Raw genomic sequence first — 15,639 nt, forward strand, 5'->3', positions numbered from 1 at the left:
CCAGGAGATGTCTGTTATCTTGATCAGAAAAATGATGCATTGCAAATTCAGGACTGGTACCAATTATTTAATTTACAACACACACCTGCACACAAGCACACAGCAGCACATAGTTTTTGTTATTTAGTTCTTTGAGTTTTATGTTGTTAGGGTATTATGTTCTAAGCTTTAGTGCTTTAGTTCACTTGTTCATTCCATTCCATTAAATGACATGTCATTTAGCTGGCACTTTTGGGAGGGGAGTAAACCCCATGCAGACATGGGAAGAACATGCAAACTCCAAGCAGAAAGGCCCCGGGCCACCAGGGTTCCAACCCAGTAGCTTCTTGCTGTGAGGCCACAGTGCTTACCATTGACCATTCCTTATTGTAATTCAACCACACAATACCTATCATGTATTATATTTTATTATCCAATATTGGCCAACTACTGTTTCAAGGGCTTAGTATGAGCAGTGAACATCTAACGAGCTGGGTGATCCAGGCACAGGCCCAGCAGTGAGGAGGTCTACCATGCTCACCATGAACTCTGGTCCAGTCTGCAGGGCCTGAGGAGACCAGACCAGAATGAGAGAGTGTCCAGTACACTTTAATTTGTTAATTTATGTTCTTCATCACATTGACATGTTCATTGGCAGCTAATGTGGTCAACCGTGTCACATACAAGTAAAAGTAAGTCAATAACGCCACACATAATGCTAGGGGAATGCAGACTTTATTTCAAATGTGATTTTAAAATTATTATAATCCTATTTCTATTTTAAAACCATATCCATTCTTACTCCCTTTGTGGCTATTAATGAATGTTGCTCAATTAAATACTTTATATAACCCTAAATAATTAACTGTAGCTTAATCTGACAAGCTACAGGCAAAAGCTAAACTACATTGTTCTTCTGGCAGTTATTACAGCTCTCATTACTTCCTGTCCAGAGCGCATTGGTTTTAGTCAACTTTGATCTTAACACTTAAGACCAAAATAACATTATAAACGAGACCTGTGTACCATCAGATTTTCAATGATTATGCACATTATAAAAATGAGCCCGTATTCTCGCTCTTGGGTTAAAACGGAAACATGAATAACAAAAAAACAACAGTTGAAAAACGAGCAGTTTTCCAATTAATTTTTAATTTCTATGGACATTGGAAAAACGAGAAAACGGAGCTCATAGTTCGTCGACCCGTTTTTTTCGTTTTTGGGTTAAAACGAAAAACGGATTATAGCCTACTTTTGTACCGTGACTGACCAGACACTCCCTCTTCGAGAAGCCCAGAATACAGAACAGCTGAACCAGCTCGGTCCTCAGACACGTCTTTATCAAAACAAGATGAAAAAAATCCTGTTGTTGCTTCTCTTCTGTCACGTCTCATCTCCAGGTAAGATCACATTTTAAATCTTTACTTTACTTTGAACTCAGCTCTGCGTTTAGTTTCTGTGGAGCTCTGGAACACAGCTGGAGTTGTTTCACTTCTACTTCACCTGAGGCTTGTACTGAATCAAGATCAACATGCCCTGGGGCCTCATTTATAAAACCTGTTACGCAAGAAAAAGTTGCGTGAAGCAGGGTGAAAATTTGTCGTCGCGACATTCATCGCAATAGTCGGGATTTATAAAGAATTTCCATGCGTAAAAATGTTCCCAGTTTTCCGCAACCTTTTGACCATGCTTGTGATCGTGCGTAATGCTTCCAAGGTTTTGTAGACTGCGTTTAAGTGAACTCCGATGGTATGCCCGTTTTCCGAACCTAACCCAGTTTTTATTTTTCCTGAACCCAACAATCCCGTTCTTTCTAAACCGACCCAGAGCCGGTCGCGGCGCCCGGCGAGGGGCTGCGATTAACGGGGAGAGGCAGGGGATCCTCCCACACCGTGCAGCGGAGGATATGCGCTTTTCCTCCGCTGCTCTCCTCTGCCTCTCCCCGTGAAATGCACTGTGTTTGTTTGATGTGCGTGTGTGTCTGTGCGTCTTTATGTGGTCGTGTCTGATTGGAGGTGTCTGTGTGTGGTAATGTTGTCATTCTGCACCTGCTATTCCCACACAAAGTTACAAAATTGTTACATTTCAGGCACTATCACCCGTTTTGATGAAGTTCTAAGAAATAAGCACCAAAAATGATCAAAAATCTTGTTTCTATCTTTTACCTTTTTAATAATTGAATTTCCTTGTTTTCTCACAAAAAACGAAAATGATCATGTGATCATAAATGTGATATCACAGGGGTAAATGGCAAATATGAACCATAAATGATGTATCATTGGTAATTGAGCTAAATCTTTTAAGTATTAAGGCTGTGTAACAAAAACATGAACACCACACGACACAAGGGTTAAGGCTTCCAAACAGGATTTTGTCTCGATGTTCTACCTCTGTTAGGAGCACATCGATCTCACAATCACTGAATCGTGTTTTTTACCCATTTTTCCGTTTCGGGATTGGTGATCAAGGTCTCCTTTCAAGGCTGGAATATTCATTGATTAACATGGACCTTATTAGGACAAATATGGGACGACCTTGGGAGGAGCGTGAGGCTTGTGCAGGACCGCATAACGCAAGTCCGTATTTATAAGGAGAAGAGTACGCAGGGGCGCAACTACCCAGTGTCAGAGGGGTATGCAGCAACAATTTTGGCGCCCACCCCCCACAAAAACATATAAATAAATAAATAAGTGTGCCCCCCGTTCTGATATGTTTACTATGTCCCCGATGTCAGACATAGGCTAATTGTTATATTTTCCATCTCTGTCTGCACTATTTTTTCCCCAAAAAGGACACAGTGAATAGGTTGGTCAACAGAACTTCAAACCATACTGGACATTTAGTTTTGTGTGGTCTAACTAATAGAACTCCTACCTGATGTCATCACTGGTCTCATCTCTACGTGATGCCATCACCGACCTCATGTCTGTCTCATTCACTCCTTGCCTGTGTTCTTCTCCACTAAGACATATTGTCAAACAATCATTATGTAATAGATTTTCCATAATATTAAGAAATGAATCTGTTAGTGTCAAGTGGCTCCCCCTACACTTCCACCTAATGTTAGACCTACCTGTTGCCTTCCCCTGTCTTTCCTGATCCACCATCCTCACACCTGAATGAAATGAACTCACTGTTAAATGTAGCAGCCTCAATTCAATTCTTAAATCAGCCTAGTGATGGCATCAGATAAGACAAATATTTTGCAGTAAGGTTGTGCTGCTGTTTTTTGGGATTTTAAAAAGTACAAATATGGAGAGCCACATAGCACAGAGGGCTAGATTTATCATTTTGCGCCTTCCGTTTCCAGGCGCTAATTGGTCGCAAAGACGGACGTAACCGATGCGCGCTACAAACGGGGCGCACTTGGGTAAAACTGCAGATTGTCTGCCACATGAGCAAGAAGAGACAAGTTGCGCTTTCAATATGCGTTCGTGGGAGGGTCGTGGGGAAAGTGGGAGTTCCACTCGTAAAGGTGGGAGGATAAGCGCAAAGTGCGCCTAATTATATTCCGTGGTATTTACAAAGACAGTAAGAGCTGCGGGGGAAATTCTCCGCCTCTTAAAAGCAGGTCTAAACCAGCCGCAATCGAGTTTCCTCGTAGACCTTTATGCCGCTGGTGAAATGGCAGTAATTTAAGCAAGACGAAGACACAGGCGAGGCTGAAAATATTTTTAACACAAGAATCACACTTTGTCAGTGAACACAACATCATTTAGCGTTACAGATCAAGCAGCCGTGCAATATTAGAGTTACTGGAAGAAATCAAAGATGAAATTGAATCTCCGACTCAGCGTTCACATTCCATTCCAGCAGCTGTTAAACTCCTCGCTACATTATAAATATTGGCATCAGGATCATTTCAAACAGTCATAGCATCAGCAGTGGGAATATCACAGTCTGCACTCAGTCATATCTATCAGGCACACAAACGTATGGACCCACAATACACAACTCAGGTACGTCTTAACAAATATTTATTGCAAATGTCAGAAGCAACACACAGGCAAAAGGTATCCAAAAGTGGCAGGCAAAAGGGGAAATCCAAATACAGGCAGAGGTCAAAATCCAAGGAATAAACAAACAGATAGGCACACTAGGAAAACGCTCGAAGGCTTAACACAGGGGAAGCAGACAATCTCGCACTGGGGTAAGGGGAAGACCGAACTTAAATACACTAAACAGAAAGGACAATGAGACACAGGTGCAATACATTAGGGCAGGGATAAACAATCACTGACCACAGGAAGCAAACAGACAACACAAGAAACAACAGGGAACCTTCACAATAAAACAGGAATGTGAAAATAACCTGAAACAAAACAAAACACAAACGTGACAGGATCGGAACGTGACAATATCATAGCACAAGTACCGCTTTGCTACAGCGCAATTTACGGTGTTGCGGGCGGAGAAAGACGCTGATGGGTGTCAGGGTTGATAAATAGGCCTACTACGCAAAATGTGGAAGCATGCTCTATTACCGAACTCGCATAAACAAACGCAGCGCAAACTGCGCTAGTGTTAGTAAATCAGGTCCAGAGTCCTTTAAATAGAGAGAGAGAGAAGAGAGAGAGAGAGAGAGAGAGAGAGAGAGATGTGACCCTGTAATTACAGCTTCCATGTCACCCAACAGATGTAACTATAGGCCTAGCCTGTAGCCTATGTCTGACAGCTAATGGTAACACAAAATATATTAATGATTCCGTGGTACCAGAGTTATAGCATTAGTTATGTTTTCCAGATTCTTGTACTTTATTGTACATGCTACCTTATATTTTCCAGTTTTCAGCTCAGCAACCTCAGTTTTGCATATTCTAAGCTAGCTGTAAACCCCCATTTGGCTGCTACATTCCCAGTGTTAGCTAACGCTAGCTAGTCTGTTAACATGAATATTTACAAGCCTCCAAGCACAGACGTCACACTTTAAATCCTACCTGTTGCCTTTCACCATCCACGTATTTAACTGCTGTTGCATCCCTTGACATGCTATCTCCTTTTCCCTCTTTCTTTTTTTACAGCTTTTTTGCTTTGTCCATCTTTTTCCACAGACAACAACTCACTACTGTACCTGTTCGCTCAGCGCTCACGCTGCCCACACTCGCGATATTACGAATCCTACTACGGCCACGCCAAGACCGGACCCGCCCTTCCATAGCCCGGGTCTTGGCGTGGCCATAGTAGGGAGCGCCCATTGACATATATAAACGGGAGCGCCCCCCCCCGCTCCCTCTTCTCATCTATGATGGAATCTTATGAGACAGGGCGTCTACTCAAGCCTGTTAGTCCTCTACAATGTTATATAATAACATTGAGGAAATGCAGAAATGATTTAGAAACGCACAAAAGCAGCTACATATAGAAAACACAAAAAAAAATATTTGTAACTTTATTTTTTTCTACCATCGCTTTGGCGCCCCCACGGTGCTGCGCCCCTATGCGCCGCATATAGCGCATACCCACTTTTTGCACCACTGAGAGTACGTACCGGTGAATATTGTTTTTGCGTACGAAAATTCTGACTTTTTGTTAAGTATTTTCAAACCATAGTATCTATACTTTTACTTGAATAATGAATGTGAATACTTTTGACAAAAGAGGACACAACGCGGGCTCTGCACCTTTCTTCACACACCAGCGTTGGAAAGTGGACCCACAGCCCCGCGTAACACGCTGTAGTGGGGGGGGGGGGTGCATAGTGCGCACAACATCACGGGGCAAGCCTCTCCAAGCGCTCTCGCTCAGCGGCCAGGCCCATAGTCGCTGGCTTATCACCGGGGGTGGAATATCTTGTGAGGCAAAAAGATCCACCTTTGCTCTCTCCGAATCCGAGTGGATTCAGTTTCCATTCGCTGTGAGAGGGACCCCCCCTCGACATTAGATCTGCTGTGCAATTCAAAACCCCCAGGATGTACACGAAAAAGCTCACCTCGCGGCTCAGGTGGAGGGCCGGTGTTCTGACGATCTATGCTGCCTTGTCGAAAAATTCTACCGTAGCGTAAATCGATAGTAGAGTCTATCGAGTCGCGCTGCCCTATCGAAATGTGCTTCCTTATGTGGATATATTTGCCTGCATATTTCCAAATGTGCAGGCAGGCTGAATCCCATAGAGGTATAACTCTAACAGTATTGACATCTTATGTTTATTTGAGAATATTTTGATACTCCATTATATCTTTATTGAATATTTCAGTGGTAGCATATTCGGATAGACAAATATGCCCTATCAAATAATGCTCCCCCAACAGAATCATTATATATTGCACCACTACTCACTCCATGTGCACTGTCAGGAGATAAGGAGCATATTTTGATATTCTATTAAATTATATTTATTGAATATTTCAGTGGTAGCGTATTCTGATAGACAAATATACCCTATCAAAAGGTACAATGAATAAATTATTTATTAGATATTACTCTATTAACCACAGTACTGACCGTATGTCCGACCGCCATGTTGCATAGATTTTGGGCGGGGAATCAGACCATGCTTGTGGGTCGTGCGCATGCGCAGAACCGCTAAGTAGCACATCTCGATAGGTAGCATAAATCGACAGAACACCGGCGGCAGGATGTAGCCAGTCGGTGGACTGTACACGGTGGACACCGCTGTTCTTCGAAGTCTTCAAACTGCTTGTCGCTGAAGAAAAAATGAGAGCAGATCTCTGGTCGCGCCACTGTAATATACAGCATCTGCGGAATCTTCACGACTGCACACGTGCGAAGGGATTACCCAATGGCAATAGTTCTTAGAGGGCGAAGCCTATAAGAAATAGAACCTAAAGTTACCTTGTTAATGCCAAATCTCTCTTCGTACTACAGGCCTCTGGAGACTATCATGTTTTAGATTAACTGAATCCTATCATATGTATGATAAAATAATGATATGCATCTATTTATACTGAATCTATAAACCTTGTTTGTCCTGCAGTGAAACACTCACTCAAGTTTTTCGCTACTGGATCTTCTGGACTCCCAAACTTCCCAGAGTATGTTGGTGTTGCAGTGGTGGATGACGTTCTGATGGGTTACTGCGACAACAAGAAAATGATAGTAGACCTAAAACAGGACTGGAAAACATTTTTCAAAAACAATCCTGACCAGTTGGCGTTTTACACTAAAAGATGTTTTGAGAGTGAGCCAGACTTCTTCCAAGCCACAATGTATCACTTCAAGCAACGCTTCAACCAAAGTGGAGGTACAGTATTTATGCATGTGTGGCGGCACGAGAGCTGACAAAACCAAACACCGACAACGCCACCCTGGGAATTTCACCCAGAGAATGATATCACTTACTAATGAATGATTTTACTTCCAATTGCAAGATTATTGATATATTTAATGTCACACAGGTCAGTATACAAAGGCGCCAAAGACGAGGTTCAACTTACAAAAAAATACAGTTTTATTTCAATAAAAATCAATAAAGTTAAAAGCAATCAATTTAAAACACATTCACACCAAAAAGGGGGGGGAAATAATTGTGCTGAGGCTTACCAGCGGAGAAGGGGGTACGAGGGTGGTAAGGGGGATCCCAGGGAAAGTCACCCGTGAACACACAAAAACACAACAGTGAACACAGCAAATGAAAATGGGGAAACACAGCACACCGGGAAGGAGATACCACCACCCGGACACCAACTAAAAATGGGGAGAGAAATGGGAAACACACACACAAAATTAAAGGGGTTCACTCCACAAAAGGAATATAAAAAAATCAATAACAAATTATAAAGAAACAAATTGAAAGAAATCGAACACAATATAAATACAATATAATGGCCAGAACCACTATTGGTTCCAGGAAGCCATACAAAGCAAGAAACAAAACAAAAACACTTATAATTGACACAATAACATAACCAAGAAAAGTCAATGTTTAAATAGAAAAAGACTAAACAAAATATAAGTACAACTTTTAATTAAATTGAAAACAAAATAGAAAGAAAATAAAGAAAGAAACAACTAAATCAACCACATTAAAGTAGGGAGTCAAACCCCTCAACTATAAAACAATGGCTCGATAAAACAGGTGACTCATATTGGCCCAGTAGCCGTGAAGGCAAGACAGGCGTGCAGCAATCGCTACAATATTCAATTTTTAAATAACAGCTAAGTCGCGGCAAAAGCCGTCTGAAGCAAACAGCAGTGTCGGCAAAACAGCAGCCAGTAGTGGAAGTGCCAAGCAGCTACAAGGTTCTCCGGTGGCTTCAGCCCGGTTCCGCTCAAGCAGAGTTTTAGTAAGCCCAGAGGGAGGAAGCTCCGAGCATGCAAACGTAGCAGCTATCAGTGTTACTCGCTCCTCATTCACGGCGTTCAACCAGTAAGGTGAATGATAGCCCGCCAACCGAAGATCTGTAGCACAGCAGAGCAACTACACGGAGTGAGCGACACACAGTGTTGGGAAAGATACTTTCAAAAAGTATTTCGTTACAGAATACAGCATACATGCCCACAAATGTAATTTGTAACGTATTCAATCTGAGTAACGTATTCTGAATACTTGGATTACTTCAGGATTACTTCCACATTGAATTGTGTTTTATAAGTGTAGGAATGCGGCTATCACATCCATCTTACTAAACAGGCCTATAATGGTGTGTTCTTTTTATTCCAACTAGCTGAATGTGTACCTGAACAAGCAGATAGATTATTGTATTGGTAGTCCCGAACTGTATTCTACAAAAATCTAACTGCAGTCTTGCTACCACGAGCTAATTTTAGCTAACGTTAGCTAGCATGTCAAACGGGGCTAGTCAGTCTTTAAACGGCTCTGGAGCTGGTAAATCAGCACGTAGGAGAATGTAAAGTCGCACATCAATGTTAAAATAGCAAGGTGACCAGTAAAACTACAGCAGACGACTACCCTTGGCTAATTAAAAAAATAACTTACTTTAAGATGCTTCTTCAGGTTGGAGGTGGAGTAATTTGGAGCTGAAAGGAGGTTGGTTGCTGGCAAGCAGAGGTTGCACTGCACATAGCTGTATTTCATTCTCCCTGTTCGTTCTTTAATGTGAAATGCTGTTTGAATTTCCAAGATAGAAACGTATTCCTGTCCTGGCTCTGTCGTGCCGGTTCCGACTCCATTGTGACTGATCACGCAAATAGCTATTTTTTTCGATTTCATATCGGGGCTTCTGGAAAATGCATAGAGTTGCCTTAATTTATTCAGAGTGATAAACTCGTGAAACAGAAAAGTATCGTCATGTAATCCATTGATTTCAACAATGTAACTGTATTCTAAATACCAACTATTTTATTTGTAACTGTAACGGAGTACATTTTCTCATAATTTGTATTCTGAATACGTAACGCCGTTACATGTATTCCGTTACTCCCCAACACTGGCGACGCAGAAGTATGACGCACTTCCGTCACCAACGGCCAAGAGAGGGCAGAAGGGGGAAACTAGCAGTTTTTATACGGGGCCCTGAGGCAGTGATTGGTCAACAGAGCACCAGGTAGTTAGGAGTTCAACTCATACTGCTACACATGTTACGTTTAACTTTTACTGCTAAACTGTAAAGTGACCTAAACTCATTCCCACCCTGAGATAATGAAATTCTAAACATCAATAGTCAAAATATCTTCCCAATAACATACACAGGAAGAGGAAATACAAGACATGTCCTTCATTGACCTGTCAGATAATGTGATTGAGGGCCTTATCATCTGTCTGGACAGGTTTGATTTCAGGAATCCAAATGTTTCGTTTGCCATCTGAAGCTTTGTGTTGCTGCATAACGCTTAAAAAGTGAAATAACTAAGATTTTGATATTGCATGTTGGAAAATAAGAAGCCTTTTTAGGCTTTTTTTTTCATCATGTACAGAATAAATATTCTGTTAACAAAGTAAACTTTCATTGCACAAAATCAGACTAATGAAATGCAGCTGCCTTTCCGAGATGGTAATCTAAGAAGTAGAAAATAATTCAATAATTATAAGTTGTTGGTCAATTGAACCTGGGACTGCATCCAATGCTGCAGATGTTAGACAGCACCAGTTGTATGATAACAGAACACAAGGAGGAGAGAGATCAGGGGTCTAATTTATAAAACTGTGTGTAGGATCCGTACTAAAAGTGTACGTATGCCCAAAAGCCAAAAATGGTGTATGCCAAAAAAAAAATCCGATTTATATAACCGTGCGTACGCACATCTGTAAGCAATGTTCCCTTTATGAATCACAGATTACCCACTAGTTTGCGTATGTGAATCAGCCTCTCATCCCGCCCTGTACACGCCCATTTTTAACCATAAATATTCAATGCAAAGCACCTCATGAATGTTAATGACCCTGGCAGTTGTTCTTTCGTTACGCCGAATCATGCTGCCTGGTGGGGAAAAAACAAAAAACTTCTCAGATGCTGGTGAAGTGCTGCAAATTGAAATTTTGCCTGTTCTCGCATAGTGTAGGTAAACCTGATCTAGTGCTGTCAAACAAAATATTTAATCGCAGTTAATTGCACATTTTTATCTATTCTAAATGTCCCTTGATTTCTTTTTGTCCCATTATTGTTTTTCTCATTTTAATGCTCTTATCAACATGGAAAAGTAGATCGGCTTGCTTTGTGCTTTTGTCGCCTGGTTTTGACTAGGGGGCGGAGAATTGGCATCAGCTGTGTGCTCGGCCATCAGGTGGTATTTCAGACTGGACGTGCTGCGATGATAGCTCAGTTCACAACGACAAAACACACAGATCACTTTGGTCTTGTCAATGGAACCATTTGGGAACTTTTTAAAAGTAAACTTTCCATTCAGAATCTTATTGGCATCCATTTCGGCATCTCACGCTCACCATCCTCTCAAAACGTAACGTTAGCCTGCTACTCTTTGGCCGGCTCGCAAGCCCAAACAAGTGTGTGCAGCGTGCCTGATGTTTTGTTTCCGGTCTAGCTAGATCCAGTGTGGTGGTGTAGTTTTTCTAACATTACTAGTTGTTGTTGTAACAGCATGTGAAAAAAACTACAAAGTTTGCTAAACCAAAAAGAATGTTAATCTCGCAATAAAAAAATTGACGTTGTTAAAATGGGTTTGCGTTAATGCCGTTAATAACGCGTTTAATTGACAGCACAAATATATATATATATACACACACACACACTACCGGTCAAAAGTTTTAGAACACCCCAATTTTTCCAGGTTTTTATTGAAATTATGCAGTTCAGTGTCTTATTGTACTCTGAAATGAAAGAATAGAACAAATGAACAATTTAAGTTAAAAAATAAATCATGGAATCAATTTATAAACCAAAATGTATTCTACATTTTTGACTCAACGGTGTGTGGGTGTGTGTGGGTGGGTGGGTGGGTGGGTGTTAAGTGCATATTTCTCGAACCGTTAGTCCGATGGATTTCAAACTTGACAGGTGTCTTGCTACGGGCACGAGTAAGCGCAGTGCCAAGTTTGACGTTATTTGGATATGAAAAGCAAAATATACCGTTAAATATATCGGTAAAAGAAGAACACATTGGCTTTTGCCGCTCTAGCCGCTGGCCACTCCCCCTCTCACACTGCATGCAAACACTAACTGGGCACCCGTTTGTGTCGTGACTCACTCTACACCGTCTCTCTCTCTCTCTCTCTCTCTCTCTGTCTCTGCGCGCACACACACATACACACACACACACACACAGGTTCTGGTGGTTGATGATTGCAGATATGTGCAGTTTAGCTTTCATAACGGGCCAGGTGGGTAGTGCTCTGCCATGAGTCCATGTATATTCCATAGTCCATAATGTCTGATTACGCCACATTTTCATTGTGATATTTTGTGATTACATTCTGAATCTGCAACGTTCTCTGTCAGTTAAATCTCTAAGTTAGTAGCAGACCTACCGCCTCGGGCTTGGACCCCTCATACCACACGAGACAACACCATCTCTCTCTCTCTCTGTGTGCGCACGCACACACCCTGGTTCTGGTGGTTGATGAATGCAGATATGTGCTGTTTAGCGGAGGGCCGGTGGGTAGCGCACTGCCATGAGTCCATGACACTAATGTCTGATTACTCCACTACTTTTCATTGTGATATTTTGTGATTACATTCTGAATCTGCAACGTTCTGTGTCAGGTAAATCAGTAAGTTAGTAGTAGCCTAGGGTATACAGGGGAGTTGCATTGTGAATGCAACTGTGTGAAATACCCTATATAATCATTCTATCACCCCTTTAAGTACTGTCAAAAGCACTCTATAAATAAAATGTATTATTATTATTATTATTATTATTATTATTATGCATTATCAATAATTCCAGTCTCTGTCTCTCAGGTGTCCACATTTTCCAGATTATGAGTGGCTCTGAGTGGGACGATGAGACTGGAGAGGTCAATGGTTTTAATCAGTTTGGTTATGATGGAGAAGACTTCCTAGTATTCGACCTGAAGACATCGACATGGATCGCTGCAAAACCCCAGGCTGTCATCACCAAACAAAGATGGGATACTAAGATATCTAGAACAAAACACATTGAGTTTATCCTCACTGAGCTTTATCCTGAATTGCTGAAGATGTATTTGGACTACGGCAAGAGCTTTCTGCTGAGAAAAGGTAGAATCACATTTCCTGATGTAGTTTCATGAACACAACAATGTTCATACAGTCTGCTCAGACTGAACTGCCATTTTATTATCACTCCAATCAGTCTGACATCACCTTCTTTTTGGCTGTTTTCTGTGGTGGTAAGATTTGATCTAGCCCTCCTCAATCAGTAGAGACTGACAAGTTAGAGTGCTCTGACATTACTTTCTATCAATAGCCAATGATAGCCAGTGCACAGTTAGCATACGGTGAGTAAGTTTAACTGCATTGACAGGTGGTCTGTCAGTTGGTCCGTTTGTCCTTCAGCTTGTTACAGACTGACTGGATGGCTGTAAAATACTGTACATATATTCATGGTCCCCAGAGAATCAATTGTAAGAACTTTGAACCTCTGACTTTTCAGCTAACGCCATCATCAGGTCAAATCCTTCTGTTTATCCAGACATTTGATTTATGACCAAATACCTGCAAAACTAATGACATTCTCTCAGCCTCAGCTGTACTTTAGGTTTAGCACTAATGAGGAAATATTAGAATGCTAACATGTAGAACTGAGATTATAACCTGCAAAACATCAACATGCTGCTAAAATTAGCTCAAAGCGTCGCTGTCCATCAGAACAACCTCAGAGCTGCTAGCATGGCTTTAAACTCTTAGTCTTGTTGGTTGATGTTTATTTACTTCTTTATTTTACTTGGAAGAATTTTCACACCTTCTGTTAACAATTCCCTATTGTATTTTTCTTCATTTTTGTTTTCCATTGTTTTCTTTCCTTTCACGTTTGACCTTTCTCATCTCTCTCTCTCTCTCTCTCTCTCTCTCTCTCTCTCTCTCTCTCTCTCTCTCTCTGCAGATCTTCCCTCAGTGTCTCTCCTCCAGAAGTCTCCCTCCTCTCCAGTCAGCTGCCACGCTACAGGTTTCTACCCTGACAGAGCCATGATGTTCTGGAGGAAAGATGGAGAGGAGCTTCATGAGGACGTGGACCACGGAGAGATCCTCCCCAACCACGATGGATCCTTCCAGATGAGTGTTGACCTGGACCTTTCATCAGTCCCAGCTGAAGACTGGAGGAGGTACGACTGTGTGTTTCATCTCTCTGGTGTGGAGGACGACATCGTCACCAAACTGGACAAAGCAGAGATCAGGACCAACAGAGGTGAGAATGCATTTAGAAATTAGATCTTTTTTTATGCTGAATGCTCTCATTGTTTGGCTTTCTTGTCAGTTTTACCTTTGTCATCTGTACCAAACTGGTGATTTATCATTGTTGTGGAAGACAAGATCAGTCTTAAACTGATGAATCTTCCTTTCCCAGGATCACTGGTCAGATCATGTGACCCTGACATCAAATATATAAATACAACCCTAACCCTGTGTATATATATATATATATATATATATATATATATATATATATATATATATATATATATATATATATATATATATATATAGATATGCCCGATTTCTGGCGTATGACTATTTTAGAAAAATAAATTAATTAAAAAGTTCACATTGGATTTATTTTGATGCGCTGGATTTAACCAATCATCGAACTTCCACCTACCAATGAAACAAGTTCTAGCCAATCAGATGCAAAGTAGGGCGGGCCTTTGCCGAAATGTAAGAGTGTGGTGCCGGTGTGGTCTCCGTGGTAACGCGGCTAAAAAAATGGAGGCAAAGTTTATCAAACTTGGAGCATGTAGATACAGCATTAGTTGAGAATGTTACTGTCAAACAATGTGATACAAACAATACGTGTGTGCACGTTCACTGTAACTGCCTCGACAAAGCTGTCTGTTTGGAATCAGCATGGCAGGTATTTAAATATAACAGCCTTGTTCCAGAGTTTAGACGTCTAGCTATATGAAAAGCTAAACAATGCAACGTTTTTAATAAATGTAAATAAAGCAGCTAATATCAACATGGACAAAATCATGAATGTACTAATTTGCTTTTTTGATGATGACCTGGCCAAAGTATTAAAGTTTAGTTTTCACAATGATTCATTGTAGGATTATGATATTATTGCAATATATAAATCCACATTGAGTCTTAATTTAACATATGGTTAGAAAAAGTAAAAATGTATCCAAAACATTTTAGTTTTTAAAAGTTTTGACTTTTATTATTGTGTAATGTCAGAAGGACTTTAACTGTTTTGCATATTGAAATATTACACTGTTGGTTGGCAAAAAATGCTTCTCAAAATGCATCAGATTGATGCTTTAAAATATGAAAATGAAAATATTAAAATTTCTTCCGGGGGAGCATGCCCCCGGACCACCCTAGAGGGGAAATATCCTTCTCACCTTTTTCACCCTTGACCCGTTTTCATGCCTGCTGTACAGAGTATACTGTATTCACCACCTGTATGTGTGATGAACAAATGGATGGATGTACTTCTGTTCTAACCTGCTTTATATGTTTGATCCTTTTTTTTTTTTTTTTTTGCCAAGCAGAGGAGCCCGGTAACATGACCATCCCGATTACTTCTGCACTGGTTGTTGTCGTGGTTGCTGCTGTTTTCATTGCTATTGGATTTGCTGTTTTCAAAAAGAAGAAAGGTGAGAGACTCAAAGGAGCTGATGCTCTTGTAAAACGGACGCTACTTTTATTTTAGACAGATCTTTATTGTTATTGTGCTCAGAGTACAATTGGAATCTGTTCATCGCAGATCTTCAGCAGTGTGCATACATGTTAAATAAACAGAGGATGAGAAGAAATGTAACTGTGACAAGTGAAATTATTTATTTTATTTTCATTTCAGCCAATCGCCCTCCACCTGGTAAGTAGAACTTGTTTTTATTGTATCTGATCTGAACCTCGCAGTAGATTAAAAAGGCTTTTTAATGATAATTGTGTAAGTGAAGTTTTTAGAGAGCTAAGGTCAGTGCAGGATAAGAAGACCAACTAAGTGTGTTTCTGACCTTCCAGCTCCTGTCAACAGCGTTGAGCTCTCGGAGAAACTGAATCCAGAAACATGATTGGCTAACACACCACCCTGCACCCTGTGACGTCTTGTGGGACAACACAACAGTAGATGCTGTGACGTGAAGTATTAACACCTTTAGTTAAACAAGCTGCCTTAACCCTTATATGGTGTTAGGGTCAA

At 40.9% G+C, this 15,639-nt stretch overlaps 1 protein-coding gene across 4 annotated transcripts in view; it reads left to right on the top strand.

Annotated features, from left to right (window-relative positions):
- The window catches only part of LOC114567971 (major histocompatibility complex class I-related gene protein-like), a 45,880-nt gene that overhangs the window by 20,094 nt on the left and 10,147 nt on the right, over positions 1-15,639 (top strand). The window contains exons 1-7 of one of the 4 annotated variants that reach the window (XM_028597280.1): positions 1,316-1,379; positions 6,914-7,180; positions 12,255-12,533; positions 13,378-13,680; positions 14,987-15,091; positions 15,295-15,312; positions 15,462-15,594. In XM_028597280.1, coding sequence (XP_028453081.1) covers positions 1,331-1,379; positions 6,914-7,180; positions 12,255-12,533; positions 13,378-13,680; positions 14,987-15,091; positions 15,295-15,312; positions 15,462-15,511 — 1,071 coding nt within the window. In that variant the 5' untranslated portion in view covers positions 1,316-1,330 and the 3' untranslated portion in view covers positions 15,512-15,594. Of the gene's footprint in view, positions 1-1,315; positions 1,380-6,913; positions 7,181-12,254; positions 12,534-13,377; positions 13,681-14,986; positions 15,092-15,294; positions 15,313-15,461; positions 15,595-15,639 lie in introns of those variants that run through there. The other 3 variants (XM_028597284.1, XM_028597282.1, XM_028597283.1) reach the window with 3 other exon arrangements.

The sequence above is a fragment of the Perca flavescens genome, chromosome 14, assembly GCF_004354835.1.
Source record: "Perca flavescens isolate YP-PL-M2 chromosome 14, PFLA_1.0, whole genome shotgun sequence".
Lineage (NCBI taxonomy): Eukaryota > Metazoa > Chordata > Actinopteri > Perciformes > Percidae > Perca > Perca flavescens.